Source organism: Schistocerca serialis, chromosome 5 (genome assembly GCF_023864345.2).
Source record: "Schistocerca serialis cubense isolate TAMUIC-IGC-003099 chromosome 5, iqSchSeri2.2, whole genome shotgun sequence".
In the NCBI taxonomy this organism is placed as follows: Eukaryota; Metazoa; Arthropoda; class Insecta; order Orthoptera; family Acrididae; genus Schistocerca; species Schistocerca serialis.
The window spans coordinates 260,054,915-260,082,396 of record NC_064642.1 but is presented as its reverse complement, the minus strand read 5'-3'; the positions used below and the strand labels follow the sequence as shown (position 1 = coordinate 260,082,396).

The following is a 27,482-nucleotide window of genomic DNA, read 5'->3' as shown; positions in this document are numbered from 1 at the left end:
GCTGAAGATTAGATGGGTAGATCACATAACTAATGAGGAGGTATTGAATAGAATTGGGGAGAAGAAGAGTTTGTGGCACAACTTGACAAGAAGAAAGGACCAGTTGGTAGGACATGTTCTGAGGCATCAAGGGATCACAAATTTAGCATTGGAGGGCAGTGCGGAGGGTAAAAATCATAGAGGGAGACCAAGAGATGAATACACTAAGCAGATTCAGAAGGATGTAGGTTGCAGTAATCAAACCAGTCTCAGGACTGAAGACAAAAGCAAAAGCAATAACAACTACTACTACTACTGAAATGAGTAGATTAATGCAGCTCCAGTCCGTCACTATCACTGAGTTGGCAAACATTTTCCCAATATCACTGAGTTGGCAAACATTTTCCCAATAGCACTTAAAATAGAAGTGTGTGTGTGGGGGATGGGAAGGGGGGGGGGGGGTTGCATAAAAAAATTTCATATAAATGTGTCCACTTTTTATTGAGTGCAGAGATACAGCTGTTAGTACATAACCCTATCAAACTCAAAGCAAAGGCAAATGATGACGTTGAAAGTTGAGTTTCAAAAATCCCCCACCAACTTCAATCCACTTTTGACTTCTCTTGATAATACCACGTGTAGCTCTTCTGAGTTCGTCTTTGTGTTCTTTTATGAGGGCTGCACTATTCAAACCCAAACGGATCAAATTGGCTCTTGAGTTTACTTTTTCTGTGCAGATTTCGCCTTTCAACCATCCCCACAGGCAAAAATCCAAAGAGATAAGGTCCGGGGACCTCAGTGGCCAAGAAAAGTGCCCGTATCTACTGATCCCTCATCCAGGAAATGTTAGGTTTGGACAATGTGTCTCATGATGAGTAGAAAAAGCAGGAGCCCGGTCACACTGGAGGAACATACGCATTCTTGTAGCAAAAGGAACCTCTTCCAGTAATGCTGGAATCTCATTTTCAAGGAAGTGTAGACAGTGGGGTCCTGTAAGGACCAACAAATGAAACAAAAATGCATTGAACCCAGCTGTATGTACCCAATAAATATTGGACACATGTTGTATGGCATTTTTCTGCAATTTATCTGTACTACCGCCTCCTCCTACAATATTTACTATTCTCGTGAAACATCCTGTATAATTATTAGGTCTTGACAGGCCATTGAAGGTTTTCAGTGCTAGACGCATGACATCGTCCGAACCTTCGCAAGAGTACAGTGTGGCAGCGAGTGCAATAATCGATGGGAGGGGTATCGCGTATGTGGAAAAGATGGGAATTTTCATCTGACGAGGAGCATGTATAGCTAGGTCCTGCAGGCAGCTTGGACGTTGTGTCCCGCTAGTGCAATGGTCAGTGCGTCTGCCTTGTCAGCAGGAGGTCCAGTTCAAACCCTGGGCGGTCACGAATTTTTATCTGCCGTTGTTGCTGTATTTCAACACCCTGTTACGGTGTGGACGTCTGTCCTTCAATATTTAAGATGCAATTCTGTCCTTCAATTTTTAAGATGCAATTGTTTTTTGAGGCACTACAAGTGATTTGCAAATGTTTGTCTTGCCATCAATTAACGGTACTTCAATGGCATCCATTCTTTAGTCATTGCTTTGTGATGGCGCTAACCCATGTCATACACACGCGAATCAGATTGTAGCGCATATTTAGTCAAGTAATGAATGGTCAGTATACAAGCATTTACGAACAATAGAAGCAGGAAGCAGCTGCTCACTTAACCAAGTGCAACATAGAGTACCTATACAGTTAATCATTTCAGCTGCATAGCTGCTGATAATATTTGTCAAGCAATATACTGTAGAAGTAATGTAATACCTGCGCGATTATCTCTATAGTCATACTGTATCATTAGCAGCTTGTGAATGGAGTAATATGTTCATTGAATCAGGTTACTCAAGCTGATGCCAAATAAAGAGAAGCAGTGATGCCACCACACTTTCTTCATTTACATAGGTAATCAGCGCTAGATTATGTGCACCACCATTAACGTTACTGTAAGCAGTTTGACAACATAACACTACCACATCCACTGCAACCCGGACCATTATCATCACGCAGTTGTTACTCGCTGTGATTACAAGTTGCTGATGTTTGTCAAGAACAGCAGAAAGCGCCTCATGAATGTTAAGTTCCATTTGCATTACATGTAGGACAGAGAGAATCCTAATTAACAGTAGGAGGTTACCCAGAGAAGGGAATAGTCCACGTATTGTCTCAAGTTATTGCAGTTTAATATTAATGTAGTTCCCGAAGGTTTCACACTGACTGGTTCTTTAGGCTATCGGAATACTCATATGGGAATTATCGAAGTGTAATTCCTAGAACGCTCAACTACCTTAATAACACCTCATTTTGGATTGAATACGACTAGAAAAGCGATGTTAATTTGATGTTTCCGTCCTTCTCCTGCTGACTTGCGAATGAAGTCTGAAGTGCACTCTCAGTTTTGTTGCCTGCCGCATGAATTCTATAAAGTATTGTGGCAGCCCGCAGTCATTGCAGAATACAGACATGTGCAAATATCTTCACTGATCTAGGGGATCTCGTCTTTGGTGCATTTTTTCCATACTGTAATTAACACAACAGCATAAAGCTCATTCTGCTGAAGAATTTTAATCCTGCAAGTCCTTATATAAGAATCTGCAAGCGGTAGTAATGCATGAAAGGAAACAGACTGTTGGACAAGAGAATGGAGAGCTCCCTGCTTTTTGCATTTCCGATAGGGCCTACGATAAGAACCTGGTGTCATATTGTGCTTCAGAACCCTTCATACTAAAACAAGGGTGTGGATATGAGAGGAGGAACTGAAATGTACGCTTCTAAGTCATAATATATCCTTGTGTGCGACTACTGCGTGTATGAAAGCGCTGCAGTTAATTTTTTTGTGTTGGATAAATTTTGATATCACCTCACATTACTTTGTGAGAAGGTTCCTATTTTCTTGGGATCCAAATAGAGTGGATTGAGCGTCAGTGACAGTGCACATCGTGTTCCTGCTGCTAAGAAGGCGAGTACACTGTTTGTTTGTTGTACATTTTTGTGAGCTTCCAGCATGAGCGACTTATATACTACTAGATTATTTTAGTAATTTTTTGCGTGTTCGAGTGCTTGCTACGCACAAGCTTTTATTTTAATTACAGTGTAGCGTACTGTACCACCATATCGTACAGGCTTTTGTTTGTTTTGGTTAGTACAGTTCAGTGTCGGTTAGACCATCAGTGGCAGAGCACCTCGCATTCCTGCTGCTAAGAAGGCGAGTACACCATTTGTTTGTTGTGTATTTTTACGGCCTTCAAATGGGAGCAACCGCAGTAACGGATAGGTATTGTGATTACTGTGTATAAACGCGAGCTGAGTTGGTGATCCTTCGCTCACAGCTCCAGGCTATGTTGGCTTCCATCACACAGCTTGAGGTTTCTGCCAAGAGGCATCACTTGTGGGGGGGGGGGGTCTCAGCTGCGGGGATGCGAGAGACGTAGGACACATCCCACCTGTCCCCCGTTTGGTGCACTGCTGTGGCCGCCCCAGGTACTGCCTGCACTGAGGTTGACCCCTCACCCATGGTCGAATGGGAGATCATTCCAAAGTCTGGCAGGCAGCCCCCTTTCCGAGGGGCCGATATTAGGCATCCCCAATTTCGTTTGAACAACAGTTTTCGATTGTTATCTGTGGCTGACAATGTCTCTGAGCCAGATGCAGACGTCCACCCTGTTCTAGAGGAAACTTTGCGGCCCGCAAGGTCTGGGCGTTCACAGAGGGTGGGTTTGCTGGTTGTAGGGAGCTCCAGCATTAGGCATGTAATGGGCCCCCTTAGGAACACGGCTGCCAAGGAGGGGAAGAAAGCCAGTGTGCATACTGGGTGGGGGTGGGTGGGTGGGTGGGGGGTCATTCTGGATGTGGAAAGGCTGCTTCCAGATGCCATGAGGAGTACAGGGTGCAGCCAACAGCAGGTTGTGGCTCATGTTGGTACCAGTCATGTATGTCGCAATGGATCGGAGGAGATTCTCTCTGATTTTGGGCGCCTAGTGGACATGGTAGAGACTACCAGTCTTGCTCCCGAGATTGAGGTGGATATCACCATCTGCAGCATCGTTGGTAGAACCGACTGTGGTCCTTTGGTGCAGAGCCAAGTGGAGGGTCTGAATCAGAGGCTCAGGCAATTCTGTGACTGTGTAGGCTGCAGATTCCTTGACTTGTGCCTTTGAGTGGAGAGTTTTTGGGTTCTGCTTAATAGATCAGGAGTCCACTACGTACAGGAAGTGGCTACACAGGTGGTAGTGGGGGCTGTGTGGAAGGGACTGGGTGGTGTGTTTTAGAGAGCCTCGGGACCACAGAAAGGGTGGCTGTCTAAAAGGGGCGGGTAAAACACAGTAAGTTAGTTGTAGAAACGATTGGTATTGTAGTTGTAAATTGTCGTAGCTGTGTTGGGAAAGAACCAGAGCTCCAAGCCCTAATAGAAAGCAATAAAGCTCAAATAGTTATAGGTACAGAAAGCTGGCTAAAGCCGGAAATAAGCTCAGCAGAAATTTTTTCTAATAACCTAACAGTGTTCAGAAAGGATAGATTAAATACAATTGGTGGTGGAGTATTTATTGCTGTCAGAAGTAGTTTGCCTTGTAGTGAAATTGAAGTAGATAGTTCCTGTGAAATAGTATGGGTAGAGGTTATACTTGAGAATCAGATTAAACTATTAATTGGATTGTTTTACCAACCCCGACTCGGAAGGTATAGTTGCTGAACAGTTCAAAGAAAACTTGAGTCCCATTTCAAATAGGTACCCCACTTATAGTTGGTGGTGACTTTAATCTACCCTCGATATGCAGCCCTGGCTTGTACTGTATGCTTTCTCATAAAATTATTTTGAACAATTAGTTCATAAGCCCACTTGAAGCGTAAATGGTTGCGAAAGCATACTTGACCTTTTAGCAACAAATAATCCTGGACAAATAGTGAGTATTGTGATGAATACAGGGATTAGCGACCACAAGGCAGTTGCTGCTAGGCTGAATACCGTAACTCCAAGGTAACATGCTTGCCTACCCGTTGCAAGTTGCTTTTGTTCCCCTTTTGAGACTTGGTGAAAGCCATATTTTTAATGCTTTTGTACCACAGCTACAAACAGGCAGATAGAAACTCAATAAGGGTATCATAAGACAACACTGCAGCAAAATGTCATTAAACCAGTGTAGTTTGAAGAGCATTTTCATCTAGAAATGAATTGCCTTGATGGTTGATCGATCAAGAGTGGGAAAGGTAAAATTTTACGAGTACACGATCAGAACGACGTTTGCCTGAGAGATGACTTCCCTATCAAATCTCCTGGATAGTTTTGTTTCACAATCATCAGAGTGTGTTATCATGCATTAGCACACTTGATGTAGCTATGTCGGTCGATTTTCTTACACTGTGACCGAAAGGTGTCTCAATTGTTGGCAACAAATTCCAGCTGTGATAGACACATCTTTGGGGAAGAATTTGTAGTGCAAAACACACTTTTGGAGCTATCACATTTAAAATATTATGTTCACGCTACTCTTTTTGGGGGGGGGGGGGGGGGGGCACTCAGCCTTTCATTTCTTGTTAGGAAGTTAACAATAAAGGCTTCATAACTAGTCACCAGTAATAGTATTGCATAGGAATGCTCAATGAGCGACCTGATGATGTTCAAGCAAAACTGCATTAATAGTCACTCCATTGGTTTTTGTTGTTTCAAATTAGAGCATGCAGGACTCCTACACCAGACTTCTGAACCTTGCCTGTTGAATGCAAATGTTGCATGATGGTTAAATGGTAATCCATTGCTTACATCAGTAGTTGAGACTTTCTTAATGTGGAAAATCATTCATGCTAGAAAGATCTTCTTTGAAACAAGAATATCTTTTTGTGGCGTATATTTCCCTAAAGCATTCGCTCCACTCACGGTTCAGATCTTTCAAGCTACCTCCTGTGCATTCACCCCTCTGTTATACCAGAAGTAAATATTATGTTGCAGATGTTACACTTTTTTCCCACTTACAACCCAATTTTACAATGTTTAACTGTAGTTCATGATTTTCAAGTATGCAAAATCCAATGCTTAACTGGAAGACGATAACTAGAACTTCAAATTCGAAAGTGACAGTTAATACATACACTGACAGCGTAGCGCCTTGTTCACCTGGGTGGCACCCAATTTCAGGTAGTGGGTGACATCTTGTAGATGGAGGGTGGCCACTGCATTGCGACGAAACGCTCGAGCATAAGGTGTACTGATCGCGACGCAACCACGAGCTGTGCTGCAGAATTGTTTCTGAAAGCATTTGTTATTACTGGTGGGTAGAATGTGAAGCGAATTATCTTCGATGTTCAATCAGACTCATAACTTTAGAGGAGGGCTGAAATGTGGTTAAAATGAAAGAGTGATACAGTTGGACGCGAACACATGACTATAAGGTTAGAATGCACAATTACCACTACACCATGGGCTAACACAACCCCACAATATCTTGTAAGTACACAACGCTTCCTCCTGACACTTCCGCATCTTACAGCATTGCCATATTGTGCAGACGGCCAGACTAAGCGTTGTCAGAGGTGGTCTGTTTTATTGTCCACCTTAAAATTTCGACTTGGACTTAGTCTCTGTGGCGGCCGGCCGGCGGTCAGCTTTTATGTCTGACTGTACATAACAGGCATCAAAAGACTTGTCAGAGACTTGTTTATTATCTAATGAAGGTTTATTATTTAATAAAAACCACTGATGTAACTGGAACTGATAATTGTGTGGGACGTAGGAACGTTTGGCTCAATTTCGTATGTCGTAATCAATGTTTTTGAAAGCCTGCAGCTGTCATTCATTATCTAAATAATGAAATACTGCACTAGTTATGTATTTTTTATGCTTTACGACACATTTGAGAATTTTTCCTCATTGTCAAATGCAAATATGTATTTCGTATGGTGTTTGAATATGTGTTATTCTGCGTCTCCTGCACTGTAGTCGTCTTTTTGACGTTATCCAGTACCGTGCCTCATCAGTTATGTAGAAAACCACACACACATGCAAACTATAACTAACATTGTTTGTTTGTGTAACATCAGAAAAAATTCATACGTAAATACTGCACTTGACATCGAGAATAAATTCTCGAAACAGATTTTGCTCAGCATGAATAAAATACATAGCTGGTGCTATTTGCAAACTAATAACATTTCAGCAACACAATGTGAATGACAGTGTCAACTAGTGCTCCAAGTGACCATATGCTGAAACATGCTAAATATGGTTCAACAAAGGTGTCACGATGATCTCAACAATCACAAAACTGTGTTTGCGCAGTAGAGACAGTTTGGAAGTGGATATGATTGGTGTGATATTTTCATTCAAATGAGTTACTCCTATCAGCTACCCCACCAAGTAGAGCTTGAAGTATTTAGAAATTGTAGACAAAGCCTTGCTCATGAATCAGTGTGTGCATTAGTGAGAACCTGGAATTCTCAGGGAATTAAAATTTACCTGAAAAAATCAGAGAACTCTCAGGGAATTTCAGAAATTTCATGAAAATTCGTGGAATTTTGTGTTGCTTTTTGATACCATCTTCCTCCTCTTACCTGAAATTCTCCAGGAATTTTTTATTCCAAGCTTGTGATTGAATACTAGCTGGTTCCTTCATTATGCATTCATGTGGATCCTCTAAGTTACTATGTGCAACCAGCTGGTTCATAAGCTGTTAATCTCTTTGCACTTTTCTTGGTATGCTGTTTACTCCAAATGTTGAACAATGTGTTACACAAACTTAGTATTTCCTACCTTGTCTGCTGTGTGTTCATTCAATCTAAAGTACCCAATCTTTTCCATCCGATTAGTGCTCTTATTCTTGTCTGTTTATTTTACGTAATAGTAACTATTTTTCAGTTGTCCAAATCTTATTTTAGTATTATTTCTGTTAGAGTGTTTTTATAACTAAGTTTACTTCGACACAAAATAAGTAAAAATTGTAAAACATGTGTTACAGGAAAGTCAGTGGCAGTGTAAAAGATTGCTACATGAAACCTAATCGTGCAGCTAAGCTCAAGAAGTCTATGAATGATGTGCTGGTATTCTTTCATCTGTGCTACCATGACATGCAAGAGGTATGTTGACAATCAGTTTTGTGTTTCCATTTTCATAATAGGGCTGCCCAAAATATTGGTATACAACCAGCTGCACCTCACGTACTTGCCTGTGGACAGAGATGGATAGGCATGGGCAAACAGCTGACACTTATGCAGTCACATGATCAGCATAGACGATTGTATATCTCGGCTAAGTGCAAACAGGCAAAGGTTGATAAATGGTTCTCATTCACACCAGAATGAGGGGTGAATTTGATGCAATGGCAAATAGCCTGCTCACCTGCATCTGCTGGCAGGCTATCTGTGACAGCCTCTGCTCTATGGGGCAGAGATAGAACAGCTTGTTGTACACATTTGTTGACAAGTGTCAGGGTATTTCATGTACTGTGTGACAAAATGAACCAAAGTAACACCATTTTCTCCCAGGTTTCACCTTTGCAACCATGATTCATGGATAATTTTATGCTTAAAATTGGTCTTTTCCATGCCAAGTCGTCTAATTTTGGAAAAAGTCTCCTATGACCAAACATGGATTTTGGTGAAATTTTGTGTGAACTTTCAGACATGATCCCAGTAAAAATTGGTAATGTTTCACAATCACTAATTCCATATTTCCAGAGATATAGTCATTTGTTTGACTCCATAGCACAGCTGTCAGCAGTGCAGTAGCGGTATTTTCTTGGAGGGGGTGGGGGGGGGGGGGGTGGTGGTGATATTCCATCTTGTACAACTCTTTGCACCCTCTTATGAGAAATAATAAAAAGTGATTTCTAGAGCAATTTTAATACAGTTAATAGAAGCAAAGTAAGCTGAAAAAATAGGTGCTCAAAAAATGCAAAAGTTAGCTTTTTATATCTCTAGAAGTAACTGCAGGATAAACGTGAAACCTTGCACGCCATAACTTACCAATGCAGGGTCTTATAAAATTTCATTCTCCTATTGCTTTCCAGTAGTTTACAATTTGAGGAAAAAGTTGACAGTGTTTCTAAAAAATGGTAATTTTTGGGCCACTTTTACAAAGAAAAAATCACCTGCAAACTCTTTCAAACTATTTTTATGAGAAGGACCCTGTCGTAAACCACTTGAAAACTATATTTGGTTTTGCAGTGTGACCATATAAGACCCTAAAAACAATGGCAAGGTGGAAGTGCATTGAAAATGGGCCCATAGTCAGCTGTTACTCAAATCTGACATCTCTTATTGTGTTCTACAGATGTTTAATACTCTCTAGGGAAGGCAATATCAAAAGTTCTGGTGAGCAAGAAATGAGCTTGAGCCAGAAAAATGGGAAATAAGTAGTCTTTTTTGTTTTTTAAGACATCTCTATAAATTCAGATCTACAGAGTTCTTTTTATAAAAAATGCCTCTAATAATATTGCGAATGATCTGCATTGTTAAAATTATTAGCGAAATCCATAGATTGAGACTACCAGAGTGGAAATAAACGACTAACAGAAATAACAGGTAATAAAGTAAGTGTATCTAAGAAAATGAAATTTTGATGAAAAATTTTTGCTACACTCTTAAAGGCCAGTTGTACAGTCTGCAGTTAGCAGCTGCTAAATTCTATTCTGGGAATAGCATGGAAATGCGTTGTACGAATTAGTAATAATGGCTTAGCGAAGAATAAAGGTGGGTAACTAAACCGGTGGTTCTGGCAGTCTGGGCAAGGTTAACCGTAGAATATGAAATGTAAAACTCTTTCATAACATAAAGCTTTTCGCTTGTAGTAAGCCAAATAGGCATTTGATATTGGTATTAGTGAATTGTATTCTGTCGTGTTACAAAAATGACCATTATTGCCGAAACAGACTCGCTTTTTTGTGTGTTACAATTGCTGCAATATTAGAAAGGCTTATTTTGTTTTATCTAGTAGACAGTGATAAAACAACTTAATCAGATCAACAAACCACACCAGTCTTGGATACTATTTGTATTAATGGCTTTTTCGGTATTAGACAACAACATTTAGATTTTTCATGTAGCAAATTGTTTGACGAACTTTGAAGAGGTAATAAATTTTTTCACAGAAAAAAAGCATGCCATGTAACGCTGTAGCAAGATTAGAGAGAAAAAAATGCTAGGACCTGATTAAAGAAATGTGGATTGTCTTGCTTGTTACTTGTCTGGTTTTATGTATCCTATAAATAATCCCATCCAGTGTTAATTATGACGGTTTTTTAAAAGGAGGAGGGGAGGATGTCAAACCGGCTGACAGAACAAGAGGGGCACAACAGGACATTTTAATTTCCTCTGTCCTGAATATAGTTTGATGGCATCCATTACAAAATATATACATTTGAGTTACACACAGTGATTTGCAGTAGAAGAATAATGTGTGAAGAGGTGTGACACTGCACCTTGGCACACTTAAGACCAAACAACATGTCACATTTCCTTGAACATTTTTATGTATCAGTCTCCTCGGAAAGGTGTGAGGTACAAAATCAACATATTTTTGTAAAGTCTCTTTTTCTTTTTACGTCCTATCTCAAATGCTTGTGGTGGTGGTGGTGGTGGTGGTGGTGGTGGTTGTTGTTGGTTGGGGGGCAATCACTATCTAGTATTGCCACAGTTGGGAAATATTGTAGATTTGGGGCTGATGCACAGAGCAGTCTGAGTTATAGTGGGGAGGTGGGTAGTCTCCACGTGACCCGTGTTTGCATTTAGTGATTTTGCTGTTTCCTCTATGTTTACTGCTCTCACGTCGAATGGCTGGAGGGGAACGGATTTCTGTGGCCGGGAGCTATCAAGTGAATTAAATACATTGACATAATTACGGAAGGCTAAAATATGTTGTTAGTTTCAGAGTTTATCTTACTTGCACCTTTCTGACAGTCAAGCATTAATCGCCTTGAAGGACAATGAATTTATTTTTGTCATTTTGCTAAAGAAATTTGGCTTTTATTAATATTTATATTAATTTATATTATTTATATTAATTTATTTGAAACGAAGTGTTTTTATTTCTGCACTATTGGCTAGTTCCAACTGTTTGCTACATTTAAAGTGCAGGTTTTCATCTTCTAGTACATTAGGCATTATGCCACAATAAAGAACCAAACATATGATAATACAGTACTGGTACTCCAAGCAAAATTTACATCCCAAAAGCCACACTGAAAACCTTAATATCAGATCGAGGCCTACTTCATTGGGAACATGGGCATACAAATGTGCACTTTAAGCCGAATTATGCATTTTAGTATGGTTCACGAAATTCCAATGCTCTTGGAGTATCCTCTGATGTTTCTTTTATGACATAAAGTAAGCTATTTTGATGTTTTACACATACGAACATACGGGCTTCCTACATCGTCTTAGCTGCGCAAGCACAGTGACGGCTCTTATCTGGCGCTCTCTCGCAGCTGCTGAAACAAACTTATTTCTAACAGTCTGTGGGAAAATATTACGAATTGCGGTTTGAAAAGTGTTACTTTCAAAGAAAATTTCCTTTTACGCAAGATCACAGAGCATTTGACTCATGGTTAAAATTCAACTCTTTGATGACAAGCCTTTGTTGAAGAATTTCGAACCTAGACGATTGGACATTTATGTCATTATTGAACATTTTACTGGCACATTTGTGTGGTGTATCTTAAAGTGTTACACACGCGAAAAAGATAAACATTATATGTAAAAGCTTAGCTTGACTACATCATGTGTCCAATTCCCTGAATATCTGATATAAAAACAGAAAACTACGACCAGTCACTTTTTTTGAAACAGTTATTTATTCCATGAATCAGTTTTCAAACATTTTCAGGCTCTGCTTCAGATGGTGCATGAGAGGTTACATCTACATCTACATCTACATCTATACTCCGTGAGCCACCTTACGGTGTGTGGCGGAGGGTACTTATTGTACCACTATCTGACCCCCCTTCCCTGTTCCATTCACGAATTGTGCGTGGGAAGAACGACTGCTTGTAAGTCTCCGTATTTGCTCTAATTTCTCGGATCTTTTCGTTGTGATCATTACGCGAGATATATGTGGGCGGTAGTAATATGTTGCCCATCTCTTCCCGGAATGTGCTCTCTCGTAATTTCGATAATAAACCTCTCCGTATTGCGTAACGCCTTTCTTGAAGTGTCCGCCACTGGAGCTTGTTCAGCATCTCCGTAACGCTCTCGCGCTGACTAAATGTCCCCATGACGAATCGCGCTGCTTTTCGCTGGATCATGTCTATCTCTTCTATTAATCCAACCTGGTAAGGGTCCCATACTGATGAGCAATACTCAAGAATCGGACGAACAAGCGTTTTGTAAGCTACTTCTTTCGTCGATGAGTCACATTTTCTTAGAATTCTTCCTATGAATCTCAACCTGGCGCCTGCTTTTCCCACTATTTGTTTTATGTGATCATTCCACTTCAGATCGCTCCGGATAGTAACTCCTAAGTATTTTACGGTCGTTACCGCTTCCAATGATTTACCACCTATGGCATAATCGTACTGGAATGGATTTCTGCCCCTATGTATGCGCATTATATTACATTTATCTACGTTTAGGGAAAGCTGCCAGCTGTCGCACCATGCATTAATCCTCTGCAGGTCCTCCTGGAGTACGTACGAGTCTTCTGATGTTGCTACTTTCTTGTAGACAACCGTGTCATCTGCAAATAGCCTCACGGAGCTACCGATGTTGTCAACTAAGTCATTTATGTATATTGTAAACAATAAAGGTCCTATCACGCTTCCCTGCGGTACTCCCGAAATTACCTCTACATCTGCAGATTTTGAACCGTTAAGAATGACATGTTGTGTTCTTTCTTCTAGGAAATCCTGAATCCAATCACAAACCTGGTCCGATATTCCGTAAGCTCGTATTTTTTTCACTAAACGTAAGTGCGGAACCGTATCAAATGCCTTCCTGAAGCCCAGGAATACGGCATCAATCTGCTCGCCAGTGTCTACGGCACTGTGAATTTCTTGGGCAAATAGGGCGAGCTGAGTTTCACATGATCTCTGTTTGCGGAATCCATGTTGGTTATGATGAAGGAGATTTGTATTATCTAAGAACGTCATAATACGAGAACACAAAACATGTTCCATTATTCTACAACAGATTGACGTAAGCGAAATAGGCCTATGATTATTCGCATCTGATTTATGACCCTTCTTGAAAATGGGAACGACCTGCGCTTTCTTCCAGTCGCTAGGTACTTTACGTTCTTCCAGCGATCTACGATAAATTGCTGATAGAAAGGGGGCAAGTTCTTTAGCATAATCACTGTAGAATCTTAAGGGTATCTCGTCTGGTCCGGATGCTTTTCCGCTACTAAGTGATAGCAGTTGTTTTTCAATACCGATATCGTTTATTTCAATATTTTCCATTTTGGCGTCCGTGCGACGGCTGAAGTCAGGGACCGTGTTACGATTTTCCGCAGTGAAACAGTTTCGGAACACTGAATTCAGTATTTCTGCCTTTCTTCGGTCGTCCTCTGTTTCGGTGCCATCGTGGTCAACGAGTGACTGAATAGGGGATTTAGATCCGCTTACCGATTTTACATATGACCAAAACTTTTTAGGGTTCTTGTTTAGATTGTTTGCCAATGTTTTATGTTCGAATTCGTTGAATGCTTCTCTCATTGCTCTCTTTACGCTCTTTTTTGCTTCGTTCAGCTTTTCCTTATCAGCTATGATTCGACTACTCTTAAACCTATGATGAAGCTTTCTTTGTTTCCGTAGTACCTTTCGTACATGATTGTTATACCACGGTGGATCTTTCCCCTCGCTTTGGACCTTAGTCGGTACTAACTTATCTAAGGCGTACTGGACGATGTTTCTGAACTTTTTCCATTTTTGTTCCACATCCTCTTCCTCAGAAATGAACGTTTGATGGTGGTCACTCAGATATTCTGCGATTTGTGCCCTATCACTCTTGTTAAGCAAATATATTTTCCTTCCTTTCTTGGCATTTCTTATTACACTTGTAGTCATTGATGCAACCACTGACTTATGATCACTGATACCCTCTTCTACATTCACGGAGTCGAAAAGTTCCGGTCTATTTGTTGCTATGAGGTCTAAAACGTTAGCTTCACGAGTTGGTTCTCTAACTATCTGCTCGAAGTAATTCTCGGACAAGGCAGTCAGGATAATGTCACAAGAGTCTCTGTCCCTGGCTCCAGTTCTGATTGTGTGACTATCCCATTCTATACCTGGTAGATTGAAGTCTCCCCCTATTACAGTAGTATGATCACGAAACTTCTTCACGACGTTCTGCAGGTTCTCTCTGAGGCGCTCAACTACTACGGTTGCTGATGCAGGTGGTCTATAGAAGCATCCGACTATCATATCTGACCCACCTTTGATACTTAACTTAACCCAGATTATTTCACATTCGCATTCGCTAATAACTTCACTGGATATTATTGAATTCTTTACTGCTATAAATACTCCTCCACCATTGGCGTTTATCCTATCCTTGCGGTATATATTCCATTCTGTGTCTAGGATTTCGTTACTGTTCACTTCCGGTTTTAACCAACTTTCCGTTCCTAATACTATATGCGCACTATTTCCTTCAATAAGAGATACTAATTCAGGAACCTTGCCCTGGATACTCCTGCAGTTTACCAATATTACTTTGACTTTTCCTGTTTTTGGTCTCTGAGGACGGACGTTCTTTATCAACGATGATAATGTCCTCTCTGGTAAGCCGTCAGGTATTTTATCGTTTCGCCCGAGGGGGGGTCCCTCTAACCTAAAAAACCCCCGTGTGCACGCCACACGTACTCTGCTACCCTAGTAGCTGCTTCCGGTGTGTAGTGCACGCCTGACCTGTCTAGGGGGGCCCTACAGTTCTCCACCCAATAACGGAGGTCGATGAATTTGCAACCATTATAGTCGCAGAGTCGTCTGAGCCTCTGGTTTAGACCCTTCACACGGCTCCAAACCAGAGGACCGCGATCGACTCTGGGCACTATGCTGCAGATATTAAGCTCAGCTTGCACTCCGCGTGCGATGCTGGTTGTCTTCACCAAATCAGCCAGCCGCCGGAAGGAACCAAGGATGGCCTCAGAACCCAAGCGGCAGGCGTCATTCGTTCCGACATGTGCTACTATCTGCAGCCGGTCACACCCAGTGCGTTCAATAGCTGCCGGAAGGGCCTCCTCCACATTACGGACGAGACCCCCCGGCAAGCACACCGAGTGCACACTGGCATTCTTCCCCGACCTACCCGCTATTTTCCTGAGGGGCTCCATAACCCGCCTAACGTTGGAGCTCCCTATAACTAATAGGCCCGCCCTCTGTGACTGTCGGGACCTTGCCGGAGAATCGGCCACTGTCCCAACAGGCGAGGCATCCTGTGGTGGCTCGGAAACGATGTCATCACCACTAGGAAGCACCCCGTACCTGTTGGAAAGGGGTAAGGCAGCTGCCACGCGGCCAGATCCCACCTTCGCCTTTCGGCCAGGCACGCGCGAGCCCACCACTGTCCGCCATTCACCCTGGAGTGATGGCTGACCGGTAAGATGCTCACTGCCGGAAGACGCAGCGACATCAGGGGTTCCATGTGATTCCAAGGCCACCGAAGTAGGCATAGGTCTCACCACAGTTGCCCCAACGCCACTACGAGCCAACGCCTGCGCCTCGAGCTCGATGAGCCTAACAGACAAAGCCTCCACCTGCCCCCGAAGAGTGGCCAATTCTCCTTGCGTCCGCTCACAACAACCACAGTCCCTACACATGACTATGTTTACCCTACTCTATACGGTGACAAATTCCCAAGGTAATCTTCTGATGAGCTACTCTGATAATCAAGAAACACTCACTGAAATACGAGACGCAAAAACTACGCTAGGTTTTCCCAGAAAAACTATTTAAAAGCTAAGCGCAGCAAATAAGTACAAAAACGCTTTATACAAACAGTACTCGCTGCTGCTGGTGCTCTCGCTCTGGCTGTCACAAGACAACTGCTGATTCAAGTGACTAGAGGCTAACGGCCGCGAAACAAACAAAAGACGGTTTTAGGGCGCTTTCTGTTCTAAACGATCAAGAAAACACTAAGAAATCTAACACGAAAACTACGTAAAGTTTTATCAAGAACTGTTAGTTACTATGCAGAGCAGATAAACACAAATAGAATCCCTTCCTTAGTGGAAGGTCGTAAACAAAATGCAAAATAAACGCTTTATACAAACAGTACTCGCTGCTGCTGGTGCTCTTGCTCTGGCTGTCACAATAGCTATTTCAAAGCATAATGCATAATGCTCCGACAAGAAGATGGAACATGCTTTAATGCATCACCATGAGTATTGTTTGTGCACGAATTTGGATCCAAATTTGAATATTGTTCTTATTGCGACAGTATGGACAGCTTTGTTTCGGTATCCATATATCTGCTTCCATTGCAATGGCAGTTGATAATACATCACTCACTTTTACGGAATATGTATGTATATACGCAAAGTAACGAAACTTTGCCAGCATCCAGCATGTGCTGTACAGTTGTTGCTTGTTACAAAGATATTCATGTGAAGACATAATATAAGCCTACTTTGCTCAAAGATATTATTTCAGGGTGTATACGACCTGGGAGATCTGTGAAAAACTCGGGAATTTTTTCATCCGGGAGAAAACCGGGAATTTTTTAGAATTCAAGGAATTTTTCATTGTTTTTGTTTTCAGTTACATTTTTGTAATTTTGACTTGTAAGAACCGATATTGTAACAAAGGATATTTCTGTACCCTGCTACTGCAGAACAATACTGCAGCAATAAAACATGAACGAGAGAAAAGAAACAAAAATAAAACTTAAATTTCAAAGGAAGTGCACCATATACAACAACAAAACACAGTGTGCATACAAGTGTCTGCCAACAGCAAAATGTGTCAAAGGCTTTAGGAAGACTATGCAATGCTTCGTAATAACAAATTGTCTCTGATGAGCATGACGTCACAACTGTTTACATTAAATTTGTTTTAGCAGTTACAAGCTGGATCATGTGCATGCACAGTTTAGTAGTACCTTCTCCCGCTTCTGGCTACAGAAATGTAGCAGTTGCAGCAAGCAGCTAGATGCTGCCGGGAAAAAATTTACTGGCTCGCCCAAGCTGCCAGAATCAGGCATGCGCACTATCTAGTATTGCGCCGGTTCGGAAATATCATTGATCCGTGATCCGGGGCTGATGTGCAGAGTAGTCTGAGTTACAGTGGGGAAGTGGGTAGTCTCCACGTGACCCATGTTTACGTTTAGTGATTTTGCTGTTTCCTCTTTTCCTCTTCATTTACTGCTCTCATGTCAAATGAAAACAAAATGGATTTCTGTGGCCAGAAGCTATTGCGTGAATTAAAATACACTCACATAGTTACGGAAGGCTAATATATGTTATTAGTTTCAGATTTTATTTCATTTCCGTCTTTCTGAAAGTCAAGCATTAATTTGCTTTTCAGAACAATGAAGTTATTTTTGTCAGTTTGCTAAAGAAATTTTCTTCTATTATTCTTTTCTGCTGAGGCAGTCAATATATTTGAAACGAAGTGTTCCACACTGTTGACTAGTTTCAACTGTTGACTTAGTTTTCAAGTGCACGTTTTCATCTTCTAGCATGTATGGCATTATGCCATAATAAAGAACCAAACATGAAATAACACAGTACTGGTACTCCAAGAAAATTTACATCCCAAAAACCACACCGAAAACCTTAATATCAGAGATCTCTGCCCAAACTCTTTGCCTTTACTAATGTCTGCTTGTGTCTGTATATGTGTGGATGGATGTGTGTGTGTGTGTGTGTGTGTGTGTGTGTGTGTGTGTGTGTGTGTGGATGGATGTGTGTATGTGTGCGCGAGTGTATACCCGTCCTTTTTTCCCTCTAAGGTAAGTCTTTCCGTTCCCGGGATTGGAATGACTCCTTACCCTCTCCCTTAAAACCCACATCCTTTCGTCTTTCCCTCTCCTTCCCTCTTTCCTGATGAGGCAACAGTTTGTTGCGAAAGCTTGAATTTTGTGTATATGTTTGTGTTTGTTTGTGTGTCTATCGACCTGCCAGCGCTTTCGTTTGGTAAGTCACATCATCTTTGTTTTTTATATATATATATATATATATATATATATATATATATAAAAATAGAGGGAAACATTCCACGTGGGAAAAATATATCTAAAAAGAAAGATGATGAAACTTACCAAACAAAAGCGCTGGCAGGTCGATAGACACACAAACAAACACAAACATACACACAAAATTCTAGCTTTCGCAACCAATGGTTGCCTCGTCAGGAAAGAGGGAAGGAGAAGGAAAGACAAAAGGATATGGGTTTTAAGGGAGAGGGTAAGGAGTCATTCCAATCCCGGGAGCGGAAAGACTTACCTTAGGGGGAAAAAAGGACAGGTATACACTCGCACACACACACATATCCATCCACAAATACACAGACACAAGCAGACCTGACGAGGCAGACCTGACGAGGCAACCATTGGTTGCGAAAGCTAGAATTTTGTGTGTATGTTTGTGTTTGTTTGTGTGTCTATCGACCTGCCAGCGCTTTTTTTTGGTAAGTTTCATCATCTTTCTTTTTAGATATATATATATATATATATATCATTGGATTCATCTCGCGAGATGAATCCAATGATGTGTAACAGTAAGGTCAAGAAGGTGGCATGAATGTCCATTTACAGAAGGTATTCGAAGTGATGAGCATTGGTATCATTGCAGTGCTGCAATCTTCTTATCATGGATTGAGCGGTATTCCTCATCACATCAGCACTTATCGAAGCACATGCTCTGGAAATTCTCTCTCGTATATCGTGCAAATAGTAAATATTCACCAGATACGGCAGGTCCATCTAATGTGCCATTTATATGTAAACACCATTCGACGGTTTCGCAACACAACACTAATAGGTATGGTAAGACCAGATCGTCAAATCAAGAGAATGTGATTTAAATATGTGCATGACAAATTGAAAACAACTGGATCTTTTAACGCATCAGAAACATATCAGACAAAGGAAAGTTACTAACGAGGAAACTGAAATTGGTACTCTTGCTACTGTGGTTCGAGATCCTTGTGTTAGTTCGCGTCAAATCGCAAGGGAATCTGGCATGAGCCAGAGTAGAGTTGTTCGAGTTCTGCATCGCCATAAATATCATCTTTACTGTATCAGTCTCCACCAAGAATTAACTGGTACGGATTGTATGCATCACATTGAATTCTGCCTGTGGGCTCAACTCCAGATTCAGAGGGATGACACATTCACGAACCATGGAAATGTTAATGTGCATAACAAGCATTATTGGACAACTGAAAATTCATGTTGGTTGCGGCAAGTTGCCCACCAAAAGCCATGGTCAGTGAATGGATGTTGTGGAATTCTGGAGGACAAAATTCTAGGCCCTTATTTCATCAAAGGAAATTTTAAAGGTAGAAGTACACCACATTCCTGCCAGAAACGTTAGGTCTGTTACTGGAAGAAATACCATTAGTTACAAGGAACAGAATGTGGTATCAACGTGATGGGTGTCGGGCTAGAAAAGAGGTGCTGGCCGTTGTGGCCGAGCAGTTATAGGCACTTTAGTCCAGAACCACATTGCTGCTACACTTGCAGGTTCGAATCCTGCCTTGGGCATGGATGTGTGTGATGTCTACATCTACATACATACTCCGCAATTCACCATACGGTGCGTGGCGGAGAGTACCTCGTCGTACCACAGCTAGCATCTTCTCTCCCTGTTCCACTCCCAAACAGAACGAGGGAAAATTGACTGCCTATATGCCTCTGTACGAGCCCTAATCTCTCTTATATGCTAATAGTAAACTGCAGGAGCATCTATAGAAAGGTCCCAGAACTGCTCTCATTAATAAACGGTCACAACGCCCACATAGTACTGCGGACAGAAAGTTGGCTGAAACCAGACGTAAACAGTAACGAAATCCTAAACTCAGATTGGAATGTATACCGCAGAGACAGGCTGGACAGTGAAGGGGAAGGCGTGTTTATAGCGATAAGAAGTGCAATAGTATCAAAGGAAATTGACGGAGATCCAAAATGTGAAATAATTTGGGTGAAGGTCACGGTTAAAGCAGGCTCAGACATGGTAATTGGATGTCTCTATAGGCCCCCTGGCTCAGCAGCTGTTGTGGCTGAGGACCTGAAGGATAATTTGGATAATATTTTGAGTAGATTTCGCCATCATGTTATAGTTCTGGGTGGAGATTTTAATTTGCCCGATATAGACTGGGAGACTCAAACGTTTATAGCGGGTGGCAGGAACAAAGAATCCAGTGAAATTTTTGTAAGTGTTTTATCTGAAAACTACCTTGAGCAGTTAAACAGAGAACTGACTCGTGGCGATAACGTATTAGACCTTCTGGTGACAAACAGACCCGAACTATTTGAAACAGTTAACGCAGAACAGGGAATCAGCGATCATGAAGCGCTTACTGCATCGATGATTTCAGCCGTAAATAGAAATGTTAAAAAAGGTAGGAAGATTTTTCTGTTTAGCAAAAGTGACAAAAAGCAGATTACAGAGTACCTGACAGCTCAACACAAAAGTTTTGTCTCAAGTACAGATAGTGTTGAGGATCAGTGGACAAACTTCAAAACCATCATACAATATGCGTTAAATGAGTATGTGCCAAGCAAGATCGTAAGAGATGGAAAAGGGCCACGGTGGTACAACAACAGAGTTAGAAAACTGCTGCGGAAGCAAAGGGAACTTCACAGCAAACATAAACGTAGCCAAAGCCTTGCAAACAAACAAAAATGACGCGAAGTGAAATGTAGTGTGAGGAGGGCTATGCGAGAGGCGATCAATGAATTCGAAAGTAAAGTTCTATGTACTGACTTGGCAGAAAATCCTAAGAAATTTTGGTCTTATGTCAAAGCAGTAGGTAGATCAAAACAAAATGTCCAGACACTCTGTGACCAAAATGGTACTGAAACAGAGAATGACAGACTAAAGGCCGAAGTACTAAATGTCTTTTTCCAAAGCTGTTTTACAGAGGAAGACTGCACTGTAGTTCCTTCTCTAGATTGTCGCACAGATGACAAAATGGTAGATATCGAAATAGACGACAGAGGGATAGAGAAACAATTAAAATCGCTCAAAAGAGGAAAGGACGCTGGACCTGATGGGATACCAGTTCGATTTTACACAGAGTACGCGAAGGAACTTGTCCCCCTTCTTGCAGCGGTGTACCATAGGTCTCTAGAAGAGCATAGTGTTCCAAAGGATTGGAAAAGGGCACAGGTCATCCCCATCTTCAAGAAGGGACGTCAAACAGATGTGCAGAACTATAGACCCATATCTCTAACGTCGATCAGTTGTAGAATTTTGGAACACGTATTATGTTCGTGTATAATGACTTTTCTGGAGACTAGAAATCTACTCTGTAGGAATCAGCATGGGTTTCGAAAAAGACTGTCGTGTGAAACCCAGCTCGCGCTATTCGTCCACGAGACTCAGAGGGCCGTAGACACGGGTTCCCAGGTAGATGCCGTGTTTCTTGAATTCCGCAAGGCGTTCGATACAGTTCCCCACAGTCGTTTAATGAACAAAGCAAGAGCATATGGACTATCAGACCAATTGTGTGATTGGATTGAAGAGTTCCTAGATAACAGAACGCAGCTTGTCATTCTCAATGGAGAGAAGTCTTCCGAAGTAAGAGTGGTTTCAGGTGTGCCGCAGGGGAGTGTCATAGGACCGTTGCTATTCACAATGTACATAAATGACCTTGTGGATAACATCAGAAGTTCACTGAGGCTTTTTGCAGATGATGCTGTGGTGTATCGAGAGGTTGTAACAATGGAAAATTGTACTGAAATGCAGGAGGATCTGCAGCGAATTGACGCATGGTGCAGGGAATGGCAATTGAATCTCAATGTAGACAAGTGTAATGTGCTGCGAATACATAGGAAGATAGATCCCTTGTCATTTAGCTACAAAATAGCAGGTCAGCAACGGGTAACAGTTAATTCCATAAATTATCTGGGAGTACGCATTAGGATTGATTTAAAATGGAATGATCATATAAAGTTGATCATCGGTAAAGCAGATGCCAGACTGAGATTCATTGGAAGAATCCTAAGGAAACCTTCACCGAAGAGTCAAGCAGTATATTGCTCCCTCCTACGTATATCTCGTGAAGAGACCGTGAGGATAAAACCAGAGAGATTAGAGCCCACACAGAAGCATACCGACAATCCTTCTTTCCACGAACAATACGAGACTGGAATAGAAGGGAGAACCGATAGAGGTACTCAGGGTACCCTCCGCCACACACCATCAGGTGGCTTGCGGAGTATGGATGTAGATGTAGATATATTATCTTTGTGGTCTTTCCGCGAAACGTAAGTTGGCGGCCGTAAAATTGTACTGCAGTCAGCCTCAAATGCTGGTTCTCTAAATTTCCTCAGTAGCGATTCACGAAAAGAATGCCTCCTTTCCTCTAGAGACTCCCACCCAATTTCCTGAAGCATTTCCATAACACTCGCGTGATGATCAAACCTACCAGTAACAAATCTAGCAGCCCGCCTCTGAATTGCTTCTATGTCCTCCTTCAATCCGACCTGATAGGGATCCCAAACGCTCGAGCAGTACTCAATAATAGGTCGCACCAGCGTTCTATAAGCAGTCTCCTTTACAGATGAACCACATCTTCCCAAAGTTCTACCAATGAACCGAAGACGACTGTCCGCCTTCCCCACAACTGCCATTACATGCTTGTCCCACTTCATATCACTCTGCAATGTTACGTCCAAATATTTAATCGACGTGACTGTGTCAAGTGCTCTCTACTAATGGAGTATTAAAACATTACAGGATTCTTTTTCCTATTCATCTGCATTTATTTTCATTTATCTATATTTAGAGTTAGCTGCCATTCTTTACACCAATCACAAATCCTGTCCAAGTCATCTTGTATCCTCCTACAGTCATTCGACGACGACACCTTCCCATACACCACAGCAGCATCAGCAAACAGCTGCACATTGCTGTCTACCCTATCCAAAGGATCATTTATATAGATAGAAAACAACAGTGGACCTATCACACTTCTATTACTTAAGAAGTCTTTGAGCCACTCACATACTTGGGAACCAATCCCATATGCTTGTACCTTAGTTAGGAGTCTGCAGTGGGGAACTGAGTCAAACGCTTTCCGGAAGTCAAGGAATATGGCATCCTTCTGATACCCTTCATCCATGGTTCGCAGGATATCATTTGAAAAAATGGCGAGTTGCGTTTCGCAGGAGCGATGCTTTCTAAAGCCGTGCTGATGCATGGACAGCAACTTCTCTGTCTCAAGGCAATTCATTATATTCGGACTGAGAATATGTTCGAGAATCCTGCAACAAACCGAAGTTAAGGATATTGGTCTGTAATTTTGAGAATCCGTCCTACCTTTCTTATATACAGGCGTCACCTGCGCTTTTTTCCAGTCGCTCGGGACTTTACGTTGGGCAAGAGATAAGCGATAAATGCAAGCTAAGTAAGGAGCCAATGCAGTAGAGTACTCTCTGTAAAACTGAATTGGAATCCCATCAGGACCTGGCGATTTATTTATTTTCAACCCATTCAGCTGCTTCACAACCCCGGTGATGTCTATCACTAATGTCCTCCATAAAGGAATCTGTATGAGACTCAAATGGCAGTATGTTTGTACGATCCTCCTGCGTGAAAGATTTCTCAAATGCTAAATTTAAAATCAGCTTTCGTTCTGCTGTCTTCCGTTGCCAGGCCAGACTGATCAGTGAGTGACTGGATGGAAGCCTTCGACCCGCTTACCAGTTTTACGTAAGACCGTAATTTCCTTTGGTTTTCAGCAAGATCTTTTGCTAAGGTATGACGGTGTAGTGGTTGAATGCTTTGCACATCGCTCTTTTTACAGCAGCACTAATCTCTACTAACTTTTGCCTGTCCTCATTCTCCCGATCTCTCTTGTACCGCGAGTGCAGCTGCCTTTGCTTCCTGAGCATTCTCCGAATTGCGCTATTAAACCACGGTGGGTCATTTCCGTCCGTAACCCACTTTTTCGGCACATACTTGTCCAGTGCGTGATATACAATGTGTTTAAAATTTGCCCATAATTCTTCCACGTCCATCGTACCGGAAGTAAATGAAGTCGATTCATTTACTAAGTGGGACGCTAACAACTGCTTATTTGCTCTTTCTAGTATGAATACTCTCCTAGCCTTCTTGACTGACTTTTTAACTTACGTAACCATAGTCTTAATGACAACATCATGATGACTAATCCATGTCCCAACACTGACACTGTCGATGAGGTCTGGTCTGTTCATGGCTACCAGATCTAAAATATTTCCATTATGTGTTGGCTGTCGATTTAGCTGCTCAAGACAGATTTCAGATAATGTGTCCAAAAGTAATTCACACGACGGCTTGTCTGTACCACCTGTAATGAATCCATAGACATCCCAGTCTATACTAGGTAGGTTGAAGTCGCCTCCGACTAATATAGCATGTTCCGGGTACTTCTGCGATACAGAATGTAGACTCTCTTTGAATGATTCTAGAACTGTCACGGTGGAACCTGGTGCCCGGTAATAACACCCATCAATTAACTTTATTTCTCCTATCCCTGTTGAATGTGTCCAGATAACTTCACTAGCACACTCTACTTCGACCTCAGTAGACACAATATTTTTGTCAACTGCAATGAAGACACCACCTCCTACGGTGTCCAATCTGTCTTTCCGATACACATTCCAACCCTCACTAAATATTTCAGAACTTCCTATCTCAGGGTTCAGCCAGGTCTCAGTCCCGAGAATAATTTGCGTGCCACACACTTTCTGGAGGGCAGTAAATTCAGGAACTTTATTCCTAACACTCTGAAAATTTACTGCTAATATCTTGATAGCTGAAGTGTCTTTACACTGAGCGCATCCTGATTTCCCTGCCTGCACGTCGACTGGTGAGTGTTCATCAGGACACCTCGCACTACTGCCTAGCCTAAAAAAAAAAACCATGTGCATGCCACATGTACTCTGCTACCCGAGTAGCCGCTTCCTTTGTGTAGTGCACCCCTGAACTATCTATGGGCGTCCTACAATTCCCCACCCAATAGTGCAAGTCTAGAAATCTGCAGCCAAGACTGTCACAGAGTCGACGAAGCCTCTGGTTGAGACCCTCCACTCAACTCCAAACCAAAGGACCCCAGCCCACTCTGGGAATGATGCTGCAAATAGAGAGCTCTGCTTGCACCCCGCGTGCGAGGCCGGCAGTCTTCACCAAATCCGCCAGCCGCCTGTACGAACTGAGGATCGCCTCAGAACCCAAGCGACAGGCATCATTGGTGCCGACGTGAGCAACTACTTGCAGACGACTGTACCCTGTACGCTCGATAGCCGCAGGCAAGGCCGCCTCCACATCTTGGATGAGGCCCCCCGGCAGACAAACCGAGTGCACGTTGGAATTCTTCCCAGTCCTGTACGATATTTCCCTAAGGGGCTCCCAATAACCAGCAAGCCTTTGCCCCCGTGTGCCTGCTCGGGCCCTGCTGAAGGAGCGGCCACCTGCCCACTGACAGGATGAACGGGCGAGGCCAGCCGACCAGCCTCCACATCGGCCCTCCACCTTGAGCGACGCAAGTGCGTTGCAGTCCACCACTCACCCTGAGGTGAGGGCGACCCCAACGCGCCGGGCACAGTAGAAGGTGCCTCGGCTTCTGAGTCAGCGGACGCTGCAAGTGACACCTGGGGTGTCTCAAGTGACGCATCAGACCCTCCGCCGTCGCTGTACCTCGAGGCAGCAGCCTGAAGGTGGCTGACCGCGGCCAACAGCACGCTCAGCTGCTCGCGAACCGCGGCCAGTTCCTCCTGCGCCCGCACAGCACACACACACCCTATCCATCCTACTGCTAATATCTAACGACTCCGCGAATTTATACTCTACAGCTGTCGATAAGCAATTTTACTCCTCTCAAATACGAGAAAATGTAAGGATTTTATGTAATTAAACATGCAAGCACACAAACACTGAGAAAGAAATTAGGAATCAAACTACAAAACAAATATGAAAGCTAAATATGCGACTCGTTACTGTACTGATACTTCACCAGTGGCTGCTCAAGGCCTCTTTAGGTTAGTTATGTTTAAGTAGTTCTAAGTCTAGAGGACTCATGACCTCAGATCCCATATTGCTCAGAGCCATTTGAACCATCTAGAAATGAGTTGCAGGGACAGTTCCCACATTGTTGAATTGGACGCAGAGAAGATGCGTTGTGGCTGGCTCGTTCGCCCAACTTCATGCTTCTGGATTTTTTCTGGTGGGGATTCGTAAGAGACATTGTTTATAAAGACGTTTCAACAACACCTGAAAATATGCGAGAGAGAATTGTCAGAGTGTGTGCTTCGATAAGTGCCGATGTGGTAAGGAACACCACTCAGTCCAAGAGAAGAAGATTGCAACACTGCATTGATGCCATTGGTCATTACTTCAAATACCTTCTGTAAATGGACATTCATACTGCCTTCATGATCTTTGTTGATCTTCAGAGACCGTACTGTTACACATTGTTAGATTTGTCTTTATAGCCGCTATCAGAAAATAAGTACCAAACTATAGCATCCTATTTAAAAAACAAAGTTGACCTCCATATCTCTGATGCAACCCCACCTAGCAGCAAAAAACCATCATATTATAGTGCCCGTTGTCCCATGCAACATTTGTCCCACAAACTTTGCAGCTCCTATCATACTTTCGGAGTTATTCTTGGTGGCAATAGTTAGTGACTCACCTTGTGTATGTCTGCTCAAGCAACTCTTATCCTAAACATGATCTGTATTTTTTTATTTATTTTATTTTATTTATTTATTTTTTTATTTTTTTCCTTCCAAGGGCACACAACAATTGGCTGTACTTTCATTAAAATTACTGTACAAGTAAACTCTCCTTGTGTATTACCATGTCATTTCTCCGGTTTATCTTTTATCTGTTCTTGTCATTAGCAGTTAGAGCTGTCTTTGCTCTAGATGTTCCCAACATGTTGTTGGTACAATGCTTCTTTCATACATTAACATTACCACTATCTCTAGCCTCTTGTCTAATGGGCATTCTCTCAGGCATGATTCCTTCATTTTCTTCTAAATCTCTCCAAGCAGGTTGGTAGCTGACTTAAGGAAATTTCCCTTGTGTGAGACTACATGTACAAGGTCATGTGCCTGTTTAAAGTTCTGGATCCATATATTTTACTGTTCACATCTCCTTTGCATAATTTTTCATTGCTTGTATCGGTGCCCATTTTGTTGTGTTGTGCTGTGAAATTTCTAACATTCACAAGTGCCACGATAAACTAGCAGTGTTATCGTCAATTGTATGCTTAAAGTAAATTGTGCTGTTTAAATATTTTTGAGAGCAGTAGGCCTGTTCTCACTAGAACAATCATTCTCTAATTTTCGTGTACGATTATG

At 42.1% G+C, this 27,482-nt stretch overlaps 1 protein-coding gene across 1 annotated transcript in view; it reads left to right on the top strand.

Annotated features, from left to right (window-relative positions):
• The window catches only part of LOC126482317 (uncharacterized), a 429,037-nt gene that overhangs the window by 236,982 nt on the left and 164,573 nt on the right, over positions 1–27,482 (top strand). Inside the window, exon 5 of the mRNA XM_050106359.1 lies at positions 7,988–8,105. Coding sequence (XP_049962316.1) covers positions 7,988–8,105 — 118 coding nt within the window. The remainder of the gene's footprint in view (positions 1–7,987; positions 8,106–27,482) is intronic.